Source organism: Quercus suber, unplaced genomic scaffold, assembly GCF_002906115.3.
Source record: "Quercus suber isolate HL8 unplaced genomic scaffold, Cork oak 2.0 scaffold_164, whole genome shotgun sequence".
NCBI lineage: Eukaryota > Viridiplantae > Streptophyta > Magnoliopsida > Fagales > Fagaceae > Quercus > Quercus suber.
Window position 1 is genome coordinate 69396 of NW_027069625.1, and position 21226 is coordinate 90621.

Below are 21226 nucleotides of genomic sequence, written 5' to 3' on the forward strand. Positions count from 1 at the left end.
AAATGTTATGGTTTGATTATGAACTAGATTATTTATAGTCAGTATGACTTGTTTGCTTTTTGAGAGTTTCTGTTTGTATTTTAGTCTTAACATGGTTTTAGTGGTCTTGAGTTGCCTCGTTTTATATTACCCATTTTTAGAATAATGGTTAAATAATTAAATTCACCATTTCCTAACAACTTATGGTTCGTTTGGATTGAGGGGGAGTAGAGTTGGCCCAAAAGCCAAACTTAGCCTATTATCAACTAACTCTACTCTACTCCCCTCCACTTATCATGATATCAAAGCTGGTGGTTCTTAGTTCAAACCCATTTGTGCTTTTGGGACAATTCGTAATTTATCATCCTCAAAAACATGCCATAGTCACTTACATGAAACCATCATGGGACAACTGAAATTAGAATGAGAAGCAAATCCAATGAGCCCTATCCCAATGATTTGTGATGGCTTCATGTATCAAAATGCTTTAACTGAAATTAGAACCAGGAGCAAATTAAGTGATCCTTTCCAAACCATTTTGGATTGGTTTGTTGAATGAGGTACAAATGCTTCAGATTATGGTGATTTTCTCTCAACTTAGTGTCCCTGTGTGAATAGTTGCCATATCAAGTGAGGTTAGTTTGGCAGGTGAAACAATTGGCCTGTCGTATAAGTGTCTAACTGTTCTATTGATTATGATGTGTTTTCCCTAGACTTAGGGAAATGCTTTGGATGAACATCATGGGATTCTCTTTTTATTAAAGCAACTTCATGTAAAAAAATGTGGTGATTTCATTCTAGTCAAGACATCTTTGAAGTAATCAGAAGTACATATTTCATTATACAGAAGTACCATCTGACAAGGATGTCTAAAGTGCTAGCATGTATCTATTTCTAGAAGGAAAAAAAAAAAAACTAGCAATATGATTTTGATGAGAATGGTTTGGTTCAGTTGGTATTGCATGGACTGAGGTATTTATGAGTACCATGAGTATGTAAGACTTGTCTTGGCTAATCTTTGGACATAAGGATGTAGATAAGCTTGAAGTGTTGTCTTTACTTATATTACACTTTAGGGTAAAGATGTAGTGTCTATGCGATGTGGGATGTTGACATGGGTGTTTTACTTTGACATAGGACAGATTAACAAAACATTTTTCTTCTTTCAATGCTGCCTCAACTTCTCTTCCTTTTGTTTAGTATTCCTGTAGTGAATGTTCTGACAAAAATTACATAACTATAACAATGACTTGCCCTCCATTTAGTGTCTCTGGAGTTCCATCCTTTTCTTCTGTTCGGGGAATGGGTGCATGGTCTTTTGATTTAGAGTCAAAATGAACTAAAATTTTCTCATCTTTCAATATTAACTGGCCCTGAAGTAATGTTTTTTTTCTTCTTGTCCTTACCCTATGGAATTAAAGTTAAGTGCACTGGAAGAATGCTATCTTTTCTGCCAATTGAGCCAGCTTTGAAGCAGAATAGGAAAATTTTTGGTATTTCTTAGTGTAGTTTAGGCAGGTTCTTGATGGAGATTTCATGCATTATAATGGGTTCTGCATACCTGTAATTTTCCTTTTTTTCCTGGGGAAGAAGGGGGAGGGGGGGGGGGGGTGGGGTGGGGGGCGCTCATTGATGTAATTTAGGCTAGAGCTGCTGTCATTTAAGGTCCCTTCTATCTGTTTTCCAGGCATGCTGGTTCTAGGAATTTTCTCTCTCTGCAATTTCTTGCTTTCAATTGGGATGTGAAGGAGAATTCTTTACTAGTGGCTGCTAACACTTGGATTTTGTTATTTAAGACTAATATGGCTTCAAGTCAGATTATACAGGACTTGTATTGTTGTTTTCTTAATAGATGCATGCCCAAAAGCTATCACTAGTATTGAATTTTGCATTGATCATGTTAAAAGGATCTTAATGTTATGTGTTGGTGTAATGGGAAGTCAATGGATCATCTTTTGATTCATTTTGGAGGGGCTTATTAGTTGTGGACTTTTGTTTTAGATCATTCGGGGTTGCTTGGGTTTTACCATAGAGATAGCTTGATCTTTTGATTGGGTTGAGGAATTGGTTGGGGAGCACTCTTCAGATAGCCTTGTTCGTAGTCACTTTATTTGATTGATCTCAGGCTTGGGGATGCACATCTAGTAACTCCCTGCCAATGTTTATAGAATCCCTTCTTTCTTGTACATAGCTTTGAGTTTTCTTTGTACTTTCTTGGTTGCTTCGTGCCCTTTTGGCATGACCTTGTCTTTTTTCAATAAAGATTTTTTCTTATAAAAAAGAAAAAGAAAAAGATCTTAAAATTGCATTTTAAAGAGTATTGATCCATTTGGTGACACCTTTACAAACATGTGCATGCCATTTTATTAATGGTTTTTCCCAATATAATGTAATACTTCCTTCGTTCCATATTGTTGGGATGTCCCAAAATATAGTCCACTTTGGAAAGTCAATGAATACAATATTGATGATTTTCATTACTTTGTGCTTTATTTAAAAAGTCAATATCCCTCTTTCACTAGATTTCAAATTAAGGAGGATAGTTTTGGAATGTCATACATTTTTATTTGAAAATAGTGCATTAAATGATGTTCCTCTAACAATTTGGATTTTCTAAACAAGACAAACAATATTGGACCGGGGGGGGGGGGAGTATACTGTATACTTTTAGTTGCTGCTTGAATTTTCTTATTCTAGAGATTTTAGAATTAGTTTAAAGGTACCATATTTGCATTTAGAAGTATGAAATTGATTGAGGATCTATTGTTTTGAAATAAATCATTCTTTTTTGTGAAAATATTTTCTGAATAAAATATTTCAGGGAAATTGATTGTTTTTTTACCTTGAAAATAATTTTCTAGTATTTGTTTTTTTTTTTTAAATCTCTATGTTAAAACTAAGTAGAAACCCACAAAAATGTAGTAAGTATTGATAGTTGTGTTGATGGTGGCAGGAGTTGGGAGGGGAAAGGGAGGCGGTGGTTTTGGGGAGGGTTGGGGGGGGGGGGGAGGTGGGTGGTGCAAGGTGGGGGGGGGGGGAACGGGAGCATAATGGTCCAGAAAATGGCACACTTTTAAACAGTTCAAACCATTTTCTGTTATTTTGGTGTACTTTCTTGTTAACCATGAAAAAGTCTTTGTTGACTAGAAATTTTCGGTCTTACCAAACATAGGAAAAAAGTATGAAAAATATTTTCAGAGCTGAAACAAACATAAACCCAAAGATTTTTCTGAACAACAGTGTGGTCTGTGGGAAATATTCATGAGATCCAATAGAACTGTTCATCATTTTTACTTCTATATCTCATCACACTTTTTACTATCTTACTATGCCTTTTAGGCGTGCAATATTTCAAGACGACTGCAAAGTTACTTCTGGGTCACCTCCTCAAATAATTATTAAGCTGAGGTTTGCACCTCTCTGTTTTTACATCAAACTTGATAAATGAGTTATAATGTTTCTTTGGTTGAGTTTTTTTTCTTGACACTTGAACAGGCCTTACTCAAAGGATATGGGTTATGAGGATCTAAATGTTTCTGCTCTTCTTATAGTTAGGTTAGTAAGGTCATACACAGTTTTGTTTTGAATTCTTTATCTAACTATATTCCTTGTCATGTATCTTTTCTTGTTCCTTGTTTATAGGTGCTTACCAGGTTATCCTTACAAGTGTCCTAAGTTGCGGATAACTCCAGAGAATGGTATGTCGAAGACTGATGCCGATAAGCTTTTATCTCTCCTTCATGATCAGGTATTTGTTCACTTTATTCCTGCTTTCTTATGCTCTATCAAGAGTTCTGTTGTAGTGGAAATAATTAGCAATCCAATATTTATGTTTCTTTTTTAAGCCAAGTTCGTCTCAGTTTCTTAATTCAACTATTGGACACATGATCCTGATTTATGGAGGTCTATGTGCATATACTTTTTAGGCTGTGTTTTATGACCTGCTGTACTGCATTCGCGGCCATATGATTGCTCCTGAATCATAAAATGAAACCAGAAATTCACTTAGATCAATATTTTATGTTATGCACATGTATGGCAGGAAGGTATTTTTTTATTATAAATTTTTTGATAAGTATGGCAGGTAGGTATTGTTGTTGTCGTCGTCATTAATAATAGAACTGGTCCTGTTTTTGATATCTTATTTTGTATGGAGTGACATGTTGTCTTTTATTGTGGTTCTCTATGTTTGAACCAAATAGCATTTCCTTCTCCACAAACAAAGATTTGGAGGTTGGGCTCAGCAGAAATCTTGTATGAGTGCTTGAATTGTGGTCATTTATAAAACAAGGTTTCTTTTGTTGCGAATATTGTTTTCTCTTAGGCAAATTCTAATGCCCGAGATGGACGTGTAATGGTTTTCAATTTGGTGGAGGCTGCTCAAGAGTTCCTATCTGAAATTGAGCCAGTGGCTCAATCACTTGAATCTGTAAGCTTTGCAATTCTATCACAGTTAGTACTTTTATAGTTTAATAATATTTTCATTACTTATAAAAAAAATCATAGTTAGTGCTTATGTCATTGCACATTTATTTTTGTATAAAACATTAGTATTGTTGGTTATTGTAATTTTTTTAACACATCGTTGATGTTATTTGATAAGCTACAACTTGTTCCAAAGATTTAAGCTATTAGGAAACACTGAATTGGTGAATGTAATCATTAACCATTATTCTAACATTTTTCTCTCATGCGTGGGCCAGACTTCCCCTTAGTAAGTGGGAGGTAAAGTGGATACGAGTTTGAATTTAGGACTAAATGATTTGATACCACGATCAACTACCAGATCAAATACACAAAATGATTGGATCTATTTTTGCATTTCCACAGTGCAGTTTTGATCTCAGTTAATGAGAGTCCAAGTGGTTTTTTTAGTAGCTCAAGGTAATCATTTATGGCCATTATCATTATCATTTTTTGTGGTAATGGAGGCTTTTAGTAAGCTTTTGGACAGGGCAGTGGAGGGACAGTACCTTGAGGGTTTTAATGTGGCAAGCACTACTTGTGGGCAGTGGCCCACTGATGATCTCGCCTTTTCTTTGAAAATGACACCTTGATCTTTTGTGGTAATGATGCTACTCAGCTCCTTTACTTGAAATGTGTTCTGCTGTGTTTTGAGGCCATTTCAGGGTTAAAGATAAATCTGGATAAGTAAGAATTAATTCCTGTGGAATCAGTTTCAGAGGTTAGAGATTTGGCTAACATCCTCTGATTTAGAGTCTCTGCATTGCTAAGGAGATTTACTTGTCTAAGGGGAATAGGCTTATTCTATTTAAGAACACTCTTTCTAGTTGCGTGCTTTTTTCTTGCTCCTATTCCCTATTTCTTCTGGCATTGCTAGGCACAATTAGAAATTGTAGAGAGATTTCCTTTGGGGTATTATGGGAGATGCAGCTGATGTTCTGTGGATTTGAAGCTGATCCTTTTACACAACTTTTTTGATTGGATGGCAGTGTTACCAGGCCACGGTTCTGCTTTTTTGCTTGAGCTTGGCCTTCTTTGTATACAACTTGTATGCTAGGATGTTTGATGACTATCTTTAACCCCCAAAAAAAAAAAGAACTTTTGATGCTACATTGTGTCACACCCAAGTCCCAACATTAAAACTGTTGAGTTGTGCCCCATATAATAGGGTACCACCTTCAGCCACGTGGTCCACAGTTTCAAGCTAAAATTGGCCAAGAGCATTGTATCTCACTAGCACCTCCTATTGTTTCCAATGGAGATGTTCAGGGACCAAATCCCCCCTTCCCCATTATAATTATTGAATTATCAAAAAAAAAAAAAAAAAAAATTCATGCTACAATTGGCTAGATAGTAATGGTGAATTTTTTTTCCATTTGGCCTTAAATTTTTAACAATTTCGTTAGTGGTGATGTTTGCAAAACAATGTGGAAAAATAGCATCTCGAGTTTTTAATACTCGAGTTTCATGATAGAACTCGAGTCTTAAATGCTTGAGTTCCTGAGCTGGCAAACAAAAATGATCCATGTGGAATCCACATAAAACTCGAGTTTATAATACTTGAGTTCCTCCTCTGTACTTCTTCTTTCTCATCTGCTTCTGTAGATTCTTCCTCTGTTTTTCAGATCGTCGTTCTGCTCCTTCAGATCTGCCCTCTGTTTTTCAGATCGTTCTGCGTTTTCCAAATCTCTTTTTCTTCTTCTTCGGATCTGCATTTTCCAGATTGTGTCTTCGGATCTGCGTTTTCCAGATCGTTCTTCTTCTTCCTTCGGATCTAGTTCTTCGGTTCTTCAGATTGTCTTCATCTTCATGTGTTTTCCATATTGTGTTTTCCAAATTGTGTCTTCGGATCTGCGTTTTCCAGATCATTCTTCTTCTTTCTTCGGATATAGAACTCGAGTCTGAGAAACTCGAGTCTGAGAAACTCGAGTTCCACGTGGATAAATTACTCCACCTCAGCACTAGAAATCGAGTCTTTGAGGCTTGAATTTGTCACCAAACTCGAATTTCACAGACTCGAGATGCTAGTTTCCTAAATGATTTCAAAACCTCACTAACTAATGATATTCTCTCTCAAAATTATGCTAGGCTGCAAATTACCTCTAGTAATGGTATAATTGCATTATTCCCCAAGAAGCACAGAAAAAAGGCCCAGCTTGTCTGTATCCAACAAGGACATTCCTAGGATACAAATGCTTGTGTATCAGAAAGTTTTTATTTATTTAATTTCATGCATGGCTTGGGCATGGTCTCAAGACAGCCTCAACCCGGAGGTAAAAAAATTGAAAAAAGAAGAAGGAAAAATGCTAGACTTTTTTACAACCTAGCACAATCTAAAACCTTAATCAAGCTTTAGGGCAAGTTATTTTAGATCAATCTCTCTCTTTCTCACTCTAGAACACCGGAGTTTTCTCATCTGTCTTGCCAATCTAGTTGATCTGCATCTTAGAGGCTCTAGACTTGGGTCATTAATGCTTGTCCCGAATCAGCAATGATTCTCTGTTAGGTACAACGTTGCTCTTGATCTACGTCTGTGCTCTTGGCATCTCACTAGTCGCTACCCCATAAGGCCATTACCTGACTACACAATAAGTCAAAAATCTCTTTTAGCTTTTTCTCACGTTGTCCTTTTTTTGGGGGTCTGAAGATTAACAATGTTACTTAAACAGTAATAGAAGTAGAAGTTGTTAGTTTAATAGTTTAGTAATATTGTTTTATCCTTATAAATGTATTTTATAGTTTGTTTTAAAAAAAAAAAATTTAGATATATTTTCAATGATTTTGGTGTATGTTACTTATTTGATATTTCTAAAACCTAAAATATGTTTAAAAATATATAATTGTTGTGTTCCTGCCATATAATGTCCTCATTTTTTGAGTATTGCACGTCATTGTGTCCTGTGTCGTGTTCATGTCTGTGTCTATGCTTCTTAGAGTAGGCTGTTCTAGTGTTGGATTGCAGTTGTGGTTGTGTAGCTTATAGTAGTTGATATAAATTGTTCTATTGGTGGTGGTAATAAGTTCCAAGATGTCCATGAAGATAAAATTATAAGCTGCCTTGAGGGCTACTGAGATTGCCCCACTTGAAGGGGGTGGAAGCTTGGCATGAAGGACAATTAAAGTACAAGAATATGGTCCGCCTAGCAAAAAAAAAAAAGTAAAGACACATGGGACATTGTGACCTACTAAATCCAATATTTTAGTTCTTTTTCTTTTGGGTTGGAACCTAGATGTTGGTTTGGTAGAACAGGTACAATTTCAGCAGGGGTTCTGAGTACATTCCAATTTACCCACATAATTTTATGTCATTACTTTAAAGAAATGTATTATTTTCATGTCATTTATTCCTACTTTTATTATAGAAGGATGCAGCATCTCTCATTTCCCAGGTGGAAAATTTCTTTGTGGTCATCTGATGGAATTTTTTAATTTAATTTATTTCTTTTTCAAGAGGTTTAAATTTTTTTGATGCGTGAGTTACTACATTTTGAAAGTCTGAATGTTAAAATTCTCACATTCTTTTTTCCACAGAATTTCTCAACATATTTGTTCTCTTTTTTTTAAAGTGGGGAGGTGGGGGGTGGTTTCCCTCTCAAGCCTATCATTCAGAAACCAAAGCAGACATACACGCACAAACACGTGTGTCTGTGCAAATGCTTATTACTTGTTTATCTTAGATTACATGAGGCTTGTAGCATTGAGATTTATTTTCTAATTAGTTATGTTAATATTGATGTTTTTGTTTACCCTTCTGCTTGTATATTGCCTGATATTTTCTGATTTATTCTTTTCTTATGGAAGGTTATGTGCTCGACCACGGATGGCAGTAGTGGATTGTTTCAGAAGGAAATTACTGCTTCAAGTAACAAGAGGGGCCCTTTTGTTTATGGTTTTATAGATCTGTTCACTGGATCTGGAGAGTCATGGACTTGGGGTTTCGGAATTGACGAAAAAGGTGGGATGAACTTTTCAGTGCAACCCCATACACCCGAGGGCTCAAAACTTGTATATGAGGTTCCGGAAAAGCAACCTGACAAGAATGCAAAGCCATTGAAAATGCAAGATACAAAGCAAGGTTTATTACCTTCCTCTACTGCAAAATTACACACTCTTGAAGAAGAGAGTGAAGATGGCAATAAGAGTGTATCTTCTACTGATTCAAGTAGGTATCTAGAGGAGGAGTTGGTCAGAAGTACTACTGATGATGAGAATAACGTAAGTATTGTTGGATCTAATTTTGTTTGCTGATTGGATGAATGATTTTATAAAATTGTCTTGTTTGGATGTATATGGACCTGGTAAGTATTAACTGTCTTCCTTTAATCAAAATTGGTCACTCCTTAAGAGTGCAATCATTCCAAAAGACTACACCTACATGACTTTCTTCCTTGGGGCTTAAAAAAAAAAAAAAAAAAAGAGAAAAAGAATGATTGGCTATTTTAACCCCCAGGACGGGGGAGAGTTTCTTTTTTTTTTTTTTTCTTGATAACCGAAAATAATTTAAGGAATTTTAGATTTTTTTCCTTCATTTACTGTCATTCTAATTTTATGGTCTATTGGTGCATGAGATAAATCTATCTTGTTTGAAATTTTTTGTTCCATAACTTAAGTAGTTTAATCTTTCAAATCAGTTTATTCTTGAGGGGCAAACAACTGAAGATGATGATGATGTTAAATTTGGAAGTGACACTTCAGGGTCACTTCCTTTTGCTCCTGTGGGTCATGACCAAGAATCTCAAATGGTTGAACGGGATCTAGTAATGGTAAGTTTTCATCTCTCTTATCCTTTGATCACATGTAGAATTTAATCTTAATTTGGCTCATTGTTCCTTACTTTTACATTAGGTTCATCTACTTCGCCTCACTTGTGCTTCTAGTGGACCATTGGCTGATGCTTTGCCACAAATAACTACAGAGCTATACAACCTAGGGGTGTGTAACTGAATTCATTATGTAATTTTGATAAGCCATGTCTACAGATCCTGATATCTATTAATTTGGTTTGCAGATCTTTTCAGAATGGGCCCGGGACTTAGTTTCTAAACCATCTTCAAATTTTTACAAAACCTTTGTTCATGTTTTCCAAAATCATATGGTTGGTCATTCTTTTCTTTAATCTCTTTCTTGCACCTAAAATTTTGCTTCTAAATCTGATCTGTGTTGTTATTTGCTTTATTGAATTTCTGTAGGTTTCATCCCGATTGTCTCAATTTTGGAAATCCACTGCTGATTTTGGAGAGCCAAGTACATCTATCCCAACATCCCGATTTCTCAATGACTTTGAGGAGCTAAAATCCCTTGGTAAAGGAAAAACCATGTACTTGTGGCTCATATAACTTTGCTTTTAGTTATCTTGGTAGTTTTATAACATCTTGAGGTGGTGCAATTGGTCCCTTTTGAATGCAGAAATTTGAACCAGGCTCTAATAAGTTTATTATGAGACCTTATGGATGCTGATGTTAGAAACCCCAGTCATCTGATGATGACCCTGGATTGTTTTAATGCATTAGGTTTTGATTGGTTGCTTCGATACCTAGTTGATTTCTGAAGTATGGGATATCAGGATGAGAGAGAGAGAGTTTCACAAGAATGTTGTAAGACTGACCATACTATATGACACTAAATGTTGGGCTACTGAGAAACATGCCCATAAAATAATTGTAGTTGAAATGAAAATGTTAAGATGAATAAGTGGAAATATAGGGAAAGATAGGATACGAATAAAGAATTTCGATTAAAGATAGGGTAGTTCCATTGATGAAAAAATGGGGGAGAGACATTGGTATTGTTTGGCCATGTGCAAAAGAGAGCAATTAATGCACTAATGAGGAAGAGTGATTTAATTCAAGTTGAGGGAACGAAAAGAGGGAGAGGAAGACCTAAAATAACATCAGTAAAAGTAGTAAAAATATATATATGCTAATTAAGGAGGTGAAAGTATGATGATAAGAAAGAATGACAGAGAAGAATACATGTGAATGATGTCAATTAGTTCGTGGAGTATCGATAATTGACTCCATAGTTTTAGGAATGAGACTTTGTTGTTGTTGCTTCTGCTAATTACTTCTTGATAAATTCCTTGTTTAAAGGATTATTTTCCATCAAACCTCAATGATATTTTTTTCCTTTTGGAATATGTTTTTGAAGATCTTAGAGCATTCCTGTTTGTTAGTTTGGTAGATTTTTTCCCCATTTATTATTGGTATTTGGTACACTCAGAATAATCACTTTGCAAAAAACAGGTCATGGAGGTTTTGGCCATGTTGTGCTGTGCAAAAATAAACTAGATGGAAGACAATATGCCGTGAAAAAAATTCGCCTCAAGGACAAAAGCCTGCCTGACCGAATTTTGAGGTAATCCCTCTCTAAGATGTGCTTTTGAATTATAATAATTGAAGTGCAATCCATGACTCAACATTGTCCATTTTGTTTTTATGTCTTTTTTTTAATGGAATTTTAACTGTGAAGAGTTTTTGATTTTGTTTGCATTATTATCGATTGTAAAAAAAATGTTGGCTTCCTTAAGTATATGACATTTAAAACTTGACACAGCTTGGGGTTCTAGTAAATAAGGTGCTTTGGGCGTGATTGCTGGGGTAATTTTGTGTCTAGGAGTCAAATTTTTAAGGATGCAACGTGGACCCAATCCTTAGTAGATTGATCACAGGCCCTGTGAAAAGTGCCTTTTTCATAGTCAGCTGCATGTATGCTATATAACCATTAATCTTTGGCCCACTAAAATCCTATTATGAACTCATGGGTAGCTTGCATTGTCTTCTTCAAAGTGGGGGTTTTTGTCTGAATTAGATATAGTGCTAAAAAAGAAAATTTAGGAGTTGGGAATGTTCATGAATATGTGGAGCCTCAGAGTTACTGTGTTCTGCATGGATATTTGACTCATTTTAAAGTGTTCATGTTATGTTGGTGTAGCCAAAATGTTAACTATCTTGTGCATTTATTTGTCTTTATGTTATATAATCTATTTCCTTTTTCCTATCTTGCCTGTTTGCCTATTGGTGTAATTCTTTAAATTCCCCAAGATGCCATGCACATCTTTTATCAACATTTTAATTTGTTTCATTCCAAGTTTTTTATTTTTTATTTATTTTTTTATCCTGTGTGAAGGATCAGGTTGGATTAATCATGTTTTTTTCCCTGTTGTTTTCTTGGATTCCACATAATTTCTAGCCTTCCTATATGTACAACTTTGAATATGGTTGAAATTGTTCTACTGTCTAATTTTTTTGTAATACAATAGTTTTTGTAGAAATTAGTGAAAAGGCTGGTTATGTGTTCTTTTTATTTTTATCACTTTTCTGTATGATTTACTTGAAAATCGTTTTTCCCCAACACTATTTAAATTTTTTGACGCATTAACTATGGTGAGGTACTTAGGGAAGTAGCCACTCTTTCTCGTTTGCAGCATCAACATGTTGTCCGGTACTATCAGGTAAGAACTTTCTTCATTCTTGGTTTCTTTTCACTCACGTTTGGATCTTTCTATAAATTATTTTTGTTCTTTCTTTACCATGAAATCGTTTTTCAGATTTGATAAATTGTATAATTCGGTGGGATGCTTGTATTTTCTGTACTAAAATACACTGCTTCAAGAAGTAACATCCTTTAGATTTCAAAATTTTTGTTATAGAAATTAAAGAGATTCCGTTTCTCGCAAGCTTTTGTGCTTATAAAATGGTTTTAATAATCATAAAACTTCCAGGCATGGTTTGAAACAGGAGTTGCTAGTTCTTATGGTGACACTACTGGGGATTCAATGACTGCAGCAAGCTCCACTTTCAGCTACTTAGGCACAAACTCAGTTGATGCTGTTGGGCCGGAGAACAAGATTGAATCCACCTTTTTATATATTCAAATGGAGTATTGCCCTCGGTAAAGCATTTAATTTTATTTTCTATCCCAATTCTTTCCATAGAATCACACTTTCATGAAATATAGTCATTTAATTATTCTACTATTTTTCAATTGTCAATCATCATTGTTAAAGTGCATAATTTATGTAAGGTTTATCTTGAGTTTGTTTGTATGAGCTTAGTTTTACAAAATAAGTAGTGTAAAAGTATAGGTGTAACTAGGAAAAGTGATACTTTAAAAGCTGTACATAAGTTGGCTATGAAAATAAGCTAGGGTTTTAAGCTAAAACAAACCTAACCTTTTTTTTTTTTTTTTTTTTTGCAATTTTTTTTTTTTTTTTTTTTATTTTTTTTTTTTTTTTTTTTTTTGCAATTTTTTTTTTTTTTTTTTTAAGAATTGCTTTATTAGAAGAAAAAAAATTATGTTCAAGATGATGAACACTAAGAGCCAAAAAATTACAAAGCAAAACTAAGAGAATTGTGAAACTCTAAAACAGAGGCACAATAAGTAAAACCCCAAACTCAAGACCAATCAAACAAGGTGTGCATCAAAGAGGATTTCAACTGATCAGTGGATCTCTCCATATTCTGAAACTTGCGTGAGTTGTGCTCCTTCTACACCAACCACGCCAAACATGATGGCAGTAAATTCCAAACTGCTGAGGATTGCTTTCCAAACCAATTCCTCCACTCAAATAATAGCAATTTTGCATCTTTAGTCAAAAGGAAATTTTTTTCTTGAATGTATTTACTATGTTTGAGCTTCAAACACATGCTTTTATTTTTGTTCTTTAATTTTAACTCCATTTATCTTTGCAATTAGATATCCCTTTTTATATTTCCTTTTAGTTGTGTTCTGGTGCCATGTTTTACTCTTTTGTTATCTTTCCTTGTTGTGGTTTAAGGACGCTCCGCCAAGTTTTTGAGTCATATAGTCATTTTGACAAAGAATTAGCATGGCATTTGTTTCGTCAAATTGTGGAAGGCTTGGCCCACATACATGGGCAAGGAATCATCCATCGGGACTTAACCCCGAATAACATATTCTTTGATGCCCGCAATGATATCAAAATTGGGGATTTTGGTCTTGGTAAGTTCTGGATTTTATAATTTGATTTTTTTTTTGTTCTCTCTCTCTCTCTCTCTCTCTCTCTCTCTATATATATATATATATATCGAAATATAAATTTTAAGGGTGCTTGTTAATTCTCAAGTATAATATAATGCACCAAAGGTAGTTTATTGGCTTTCATCCTTATTTGACTAATATTGCTACTGTAAGGAGAACACACGTAAAAATGTGTTTGAGAGCTACTTAATGTTGAAGGCTACCATTTGAAGGCAACTATTTTGTGCATGGCCAAAAAAAAATCAAATTTATTTTTTTTCCGAAATAATTAAAGATTCCAACTCTCAATCTTGCACAATTCCAGCTGTTAGAAAGAGAAAGTATGCTATGTTGTATTCTTTTAGAAAGATACCATTGTTGAGGTATCTCTTTTTCAGACTCTTCTAGAAGATACTATTGGTGAAGTGTCCTTACTAGTTTTCACTATCAGAATATTTTGTCATATTTCGCAAATGCTTCTTATATGTATAGGGAATGGATTGGGTGAAGGTTGAACGTAGAAATTAGTTCATTGTTTTCATGTTACTCTTCTTATTTGCATTACCATATTTTCATTAAAGTGGTATTTGTGCAAATAATTTGAATTTCCTTATCACTTCTTTCTTTTTTTCATTTTATTTCCTTTATTCTCATTCTACTTTATTTTGGGTTGAATTGGGATGAACTATTTGTTGAGTGATGTTGGAAGGTGTATGAAGAGGTTGAAGAGAACTGCTATCTTCATCACTATCATTGCCATTGAAGCTTGATGGTTTGTTGCCCCCTAATATTCAGGATGTTTATCTTTGGTTGGAGTTTTTTTGTGAGGATTTCTGGTGGAGTTATGGAGGTTTACAGTGGTTTTCAGTCATTTTGATATTTCTAACACTGTCATGTTGGTTGTTGATTTTTTTTTTTTGGGCATTTTCAATGTTTGCATGTTTTTCCGGTCTTCAGTGACCTATGTCTATGCTAACGTGATGGTTTTCTTAAGTTCTTTAGTTCTTGGTGCACATTGTTCCTGGATAGCACACACTTGTTTGGGTGTTTGACTGTTGTTTGTGCTTGGGCTCAACTAATTTGGGCTCATTGTTTTGTGATCGAGCTCAGGGTTTTAGATCAAAGATCCAAACCCTATCTTGGCCCAACACCAGGACCCAACTTCAACCCAATTTTAAACTGTGTCAACCTAGATCCAAGGTCCAAAACCCAATTTCAACTTGACACCAACTCAGTTCAATCTAATCCAAGTCATTCACCCTCAGGTTGGCTTGATTTGATTGATTTTGGTTGGCATGCACCAAATATGTCAAGTTCAGTAGTTGTTCAGCTGATACAGAGCATATTCTAGTTGGTTCACCCGTTTTTCTGCCAGTATAGAGAATTTTTTATGCGCATCTACAAAGTCTATTTGGGCTCTAGATTTGTCTCTTTCTTGTATGACAAATGCAAATAGTATTTCAGTCTTGAGCAAGGTTGTCAAAGTTTGGTAGAGTATTACTCCCAAGTTATGGCCTTTATGGGTGTACTTGAGGTAGGGGGTGTCCATGGGTCGGGCTAGTTCGGATTACCCACCAACGCACCCCTTGACCCAACTATATTGGGTCCTAGAAATCCAAACTTGTGACCAACTGATGGAACATAGGTTATCCATCATCAAGCCATTAGACTTTCGATGGTTGGATCAGTTGAAACCATTGTCCTTGTTGATGGCAGCGTATGGCAGATATCCTGAGATTTCCATCTAATTTGGTGGAGATCTCATCAAATCGGTGAAGATCTCACTAGATTTGACAGAGTTATTGTCAGATATGGCGAGATCTTTGTTACATCTAGCAAGATCTTCATCGGATCTAGAAAAATTTGAAAAGTGGAGAAAGGTGGCCAGTTGGAGAGTGACTAACAATGGCTAGGAATGGCAGAGGGTCACACGGGTTGGTCAGAGCCAGTTTTTTGGATGGCACCTGCCACTTGAACCAATGTTTATCAGGTTCAATGATTTCCCCTGTCATCAACCGACACATTGCTTGGATTGGGAGATTTTAGTTCAGATGACCCTGAGTTAGGCACATTTATCAGGTTAGTCTGGGTGGATAGCCCTAACTTGTGGAGAGGAACTGTTGTGAGCCTTGACTTTGTGCTGGGGGAGTGGGCTTATCTCAAGCTATTGCCATTCTAACAACTTTTATTATGTGTTTGAGGGAACAAGAAGCTCTACAATTTTATGGGATGTTTGCAAATTGTGGAACTTTGTAGGTAAGGTTACCTACTGGTTGGATTTGCCAACACATTCATCGGTCTCAACTGAAGAAGAAGCTAGGACAGGTGGTTCATCTCATGGTGAACTTGCCCAAGCTCAATGATGAGGATGTAATGGCTTTGGAAACCAATTGATTATAGACTTTCGTTGGGTTAAGATTGGTCAGAATATTGTATAAGAAGCATTGGTTGAGTGGCATGAGCTTCTAGAAGAGGATGCAACGTGGGAGTTGTATGAGGATCTGCAATGTCAATTCTCTTGGATGAATCTTGAGGATAAGATTCGCCAACCCGCAGGGGGGGGGGGGGGGGGGGGAATGCATGACCAAGAAGACACTTTTGGGGGGGGGGGGGGGGGGGGGGAGGGGGAATGCATGACCAAGAAGACACTTTACATGATTGTGCATGACTGCATGGACATTCACATGGTGGTTTTTTAGATTAGTTGGTTAATTATTTGATTAGGATTATCAAACTAAGAATTCCCATAGTTTAGGAGTTGATTAGAGTGATAAGTTGTCTGTTAGGAGTGAAGATGTTCTTATCTTGTGAACTGTAGAATAGGATAGTGCTGACTGGCTACTTAGGCAAGTATTTCATTGTAAAGATATAAGAGGAACTTCAGCTTGATTATCTCTTCCTCTTTTTCTAGGAGAACCGTTGGTCTATCTCGAATCTGACTATTTGTAATTTTCTTCCACCTCAATTTGATGGAGCCAAGTTCTATCAGGTTTGTGAGGCTTTTTAAGTACTTGCAGATTTTGGAGGAATAAACAAATACTTCAAAGCCATTACTGCTATATACAATGTTCGAGTGCATATGCTCTTTGGGTGATTGCCTAAATATTTAGTATACTTTTTTTGGCTGCTCTTTTGCCCTACAATTTTAGTTCATTTTTGAACTTTCATGTCCCGAGATCTTATAAGCCATTTAGGGTCCGTTTGAATACCGCTTATTTTGCTGAAAAGTGAAAACACTATGGCAAAATAATTTTTAAATGTATGAATAGTGCCTTGAGACCCATTTTTAATGAAAGTTTTGGTGAAAAAAGAGGTTTGTGGGTCCCATGAATAGTGCACGGGATCCATTGGAAACTACTAAAACACGCTTCTCAATTAAAAAAAAAAAAAGAGCGTGAAACGCTGAAAAACACAGACGCACTCAATATAATTAGTACCCAATCGGGTACTTAGTCACTTTAAGCCCAATGTTCAAAGCCTTTTCAAAACAGTCAAGGCATCCAGATTTTGGCCTCTGGGCCTAGCAGTTATAATATACAAGACTAAACTAAAAATTATGTTGTTATCTTTATGTATTTGAAGTTACTTACACAAAAAAAGAATATATGTGAAGGGCATGAAATCATATGATGGCATTTGATAAATGGCTGCTTCTGTTAATTTTCTTGATAAACAATTACAAAATGGTGTACTATAAGTTGTTCTTATATCTTTGTTTCAGCCAAGTTTTTGAAGTTGGAGCAGTTGGATCAAGATCCAGGCTTTCCTTCAGATACGGCTGGAGTTTCAATTGATGGTACTGGTCAAGTTGGTACCTATTTTTACACTGCACCAGAAATTGAGCAGGGATGGCCTAAGATTGATGAAAAGGTGAATGTTGTGTTGCTACTGTGATTTTTTTTCCCTAAAAAAAAAAATCTGCTCCTGCAGCTATGTAGTCTTACAACTTGTCTTCTCAACTTTTTATCATGCAAATTTTTGGGTCATCTTGGATTACAGGCTGATATGTACAGCTTAGGAATTGTGTTCTTTGAGCTTTGGCACCCATTTGGGACAGCAATGGAGAGACACGTTGTTCTCAATGATTTGAAGCAGAAAGGACAACTTCCTCCAGCTTGGGTTACTGAATTTCCTGAACAGGCATCCTTGTTGCAGCGTTTAATGTCTCCTAGTCCGTCTGATCGTCCCTCTGCCACTGAACTTCTACAGCATGCATTTCCTCCAAGGATGGAATCTGAGTTGTTGGATAGTAAGTAATTAAGATAATTGTATTTAACACATCAATGTTTTAAATTCTCAGTTCTTATAACTTAGCATAAAAACTAAAAAAAGAAAAAACTGTGTTTGTGAATTTTTGTTTTTGAATATTTTGATAACTATTCATCAACTTAAATTTTTGCTGTGATTAAGGAAATCTACTCATAAGATGAAAAGTATCAAATGAAATTATGATAGGTTATCCAGTTGCATTAGTGAAAGTATGTATATATATATATATATATGCATAAGCACACACAAATAAGTAAATATATATATATATATTTTAATGAGTAAAAAAATTTATTGAAGGTGTCAAGTGGGAAGGCCAGTATCTCATGACTGTTCAGGGGCACAGCCTTTGCTATTGGAAAGTCCTCAAATGATGCACACTCATTTTTCTTGTGTGTTTGGAAGTTCGGAGTGAGGGAGAGTAGAGGGTAAGGGAGGGGAAGGAAAGAAGAGGAGAGGGGATGATTTAAAAATATAATAGGGGGAAGCCCACAGCTATCCCTCCCCTTTGTTTGGATGTTTTAAAAATTCAGAAGGGGGGGGGGTGTGGAGAGGAGGAAAATCTGAAGAAACAAAAGAAACTAGTAACTAGAGAAGAGAGGAATAAAATTATTGTATTATTACTTGCTTATTCCACTATGTACAACTCTGATTAAATAGAGAAACCCTAAACTTATAATAGGAATACAATAGCAGAAATAGGAAATCAAATAATCTCTAATTACTCAGTTTCCTTCTCTAAATATTTCCTTCTCTAAATATTTCCTTCACCTTCACGCCCAAGATTATACCATATATAGCTTTCCACACATACCATACATAGAATCTGTCAACACTCCCCCTCAAGCTGAGGCATAGATATCTCTCATGCCCAGCTTGTCCAGGATTCTATGGAAGTGATTAGTTGCTGCCCCCTTTGTCAAGATGTCTGCGAGTTGATCTCCAGTTCTTACATATGGAGTGCAAATGATGCCTTTACGTAGTTTCTCCTTGATAAAGTTTCTATCAATTTCCATATGTTTTGTCCGATCATGTAGAACTGGATTATGAGCAATATTAATTGCTGCTTTATTGTCACAAAACAGCTTGATGGGATCCTTACTGTCATATCCAAGCTCCCTCAATAATATCTTCATCCATAATATCTCACATATCCCATGGGCCATTGCTCTAAACTCAGCCTCTGCACTGGATCTTGCAACCACGGATTGTTTCTTACTCCGCCAAGTAACCAAGTTACCTCCAACAAATAGACAATATCCAGAGGTGGAGCGTCGGTCTATGATTGACCCTGCCCAATCAGCATCTGTATAAGCTTCTATCTTCAAGTGATCATGTCGAGCAAATAGTACTCCCTTACCCGGTGAGGATTTCAAGTAACGGAGAATTCTACGAACAGCTTTCATATGTGTCTCTCGTGGCGAATGCATAAATTGACTTACCACACTTACCGCATGAGCGATATCTGGTCTAGTGTGTGATAAGTAGATTAGTCTGCCAACTAGTCGCTGGTATCTCCCTTTTTCTACTAGGGGGCTGTTAAGGTCTTCTCCCAACTTGACATTCTGCTCTATTGGATTATCAATAGCTTTGCACCCTAACATTCCTGTTTCCTTGAGAAGATCGAGTATGTATTTCCGTTGAGAAAGAAATATTCCATGCCTTGATCTTGCCACTTCAATGCCTAGAAAATACTTTAGATTTCCCAAGTCCTTTATTTCAAATTCTTGTGCCAAGGATTGCTTTAGTCTTTGTATCTCTTCCTCATCATATCCAGCTAGCACCATATCATCCACATAGACAATAAGAGCTGTTACTTTTCTTTGTAGTGAATGCTTAATAAATAATGTATGATCAGCCTGACTTTGATTGTAGCCAAATTTCTGCATAGCTCGGGAAAACCTTTCAAACCATGCTCTAGGAGATTGTCTCAGTCCATACAAGGCTTTCTTTAGTTTGCACACTTTACCATTAGAAGCTGGTAGCTTAAGGCCAGGGGGGAGTTCCATGTATACTTCTTCTTCAAGATCTCCATGGAGGAAAGCATTCTTTACATCCAATTGGTGTAGAGGCCAATCTTGATTTGTTGCCAATGAGATAAGAACTCGTATAGAGTTCATCTTTGCTACTGGTGCGAATGTCTCCTTATAATCAATCCCATAGGTTTGTGTGAAACCTTTTGCAACCAATCTAGCTTTGTATCTTTCCACTGACCCATCTGCTTTATGCTTAATTGTAAACACCCACTTGCATCCAACTGCCCTTTTTCCAATCGGTAAGTCAACAAAATCCCATGTGTCATTTTTCTTAAGAGCTCTCATCTCTTCTTGCATCGCTTCTTTCCATTTTGGATCTCCTAATGCTTCCTGGAAGGTTTGAGGGATAGACACAGAAGATAACTTGGATAGGAAAGAACGAAATGTAGGTGAGATATGTTGATATGAAAGAAAATTTGATATGGGATGATGAGTGCATGATCTAACTCCTTTGCGTTGTGCAATAGGAAGATCAATATCATTTATGGTGGGTATAGAGAGAACAGGAGCAGAATTACCTGAGTCGGGTTCAGATGATTGCTCAGGAGCTTTAGGAGTAGTCTTACTTTTCTGGCGCCTTGAATAGACCCTTAGTTCTTTCACAGGTGTCTCATCCAGCTTATCATCAGTGGATGACAGCTCATTATTAGCCTCTTGCACTTCAACATCAATGAAATCAGTTTTCAAGTCAACATTAGTGGAGGTACTAAGAATAGGTAATGACACAGAAAACTCCTCATCACCATTATACTCCCCCTGAGGAGGAGATTGAGGTGAGAAGTAAAATTGTGTCTCAAAGAAGGTTACATCCATTGACACAAAGTGTTTTCGAGAAGGAGGGTGATAACATTTATATCCCCTTTGAGTAGGAGAGTAACCTATAAAGACACATTTGAGGGCACGAGGGTCTAATTTACTCCTAGACTGACCATGAAGATGGACAAAGCAGATACACCCAAAGACACGAGGAGGGATGATAAAATTAGAGGATGGTACAGATGAAAAAAGTACCTCAAGTGGTCTCTTGAAGTCAAGGACGCGAGATGGCGTTCTATTGATGAGATAAGTTGCAGTGAGCAAGGCATCTCCCCAGTAGGACTTTGGAACACTGGCAGTAAGGAGAAGAGCCCGTGTGACTTCTAGGAGATGTCGATTTTTTCTTTCAGCAACCCCATTTTGTTGAGGGGTATAGGCACAAGTGGTTTGATGAATAATACCATGTGTATGAAGATATTTTTGAAGAGTACCAGACATATATTCCCCCCCATTATTCGAACGAATCGTTTTTATTGAGGTGTTGAATTGTGTTTGAACCATTTTGTGAAACAGTTGAAAGACAGTAAACACATCACTTTTGTCTTTTAACAAATATACCCATGTAGTTCGTGAAAAATCATCAATAAAGGAAATAAACCAACGACACCCATTTAAAGAAACAACCCTAGAGGGCCCCCAAACATCAGTATGAATAAGCGAAAAAGGTGCAGAACTTTTATTAC

The 21226-nt window shown here is 36.2% G+C and overlaps 1 protein-coding gene across 1 annotated transcript in view; it reads left to right on the forward strand.

Moving 5' to 3' along the window:
• LOC112030234 (eIF-2-alpha kinase GCN2) overlaps positions 1–21226 on the forward strand; it is a 43472-nt gene that overhangs the window by 937 nt on the left and 21309 nt on the right. The window contains 15 exon segments of the mRNA XM_065777777.1: positions 3319–3387; positions 3475–3534; positions 3622–3727; positions 4304–4408; positions 8245–8658; positions 9075–9206; positions 9289–9375; positions 9452–9538; positions 9633–9744; positions 10686–10797; positions 11839–11893; positions 12164–12333; positions 13220–13404; positions 17144–17292; positions 17422–17675. Of these exon segments, the coding sequence (XP_065633849.1) occupies positions 3319–3387; positions 3475–3534; positions 3622–3727; positions 4304–4408; positions 8245–8658; positions 9075–9206; positions 9289–9375; positions 9452–9538; positions 9633–9744; positions 10686–10797; positions 11839–11893; positions 12164–12333; positions 13220–13404; positions 17144–17292; positions 17422–17675 (2097 nt within the window).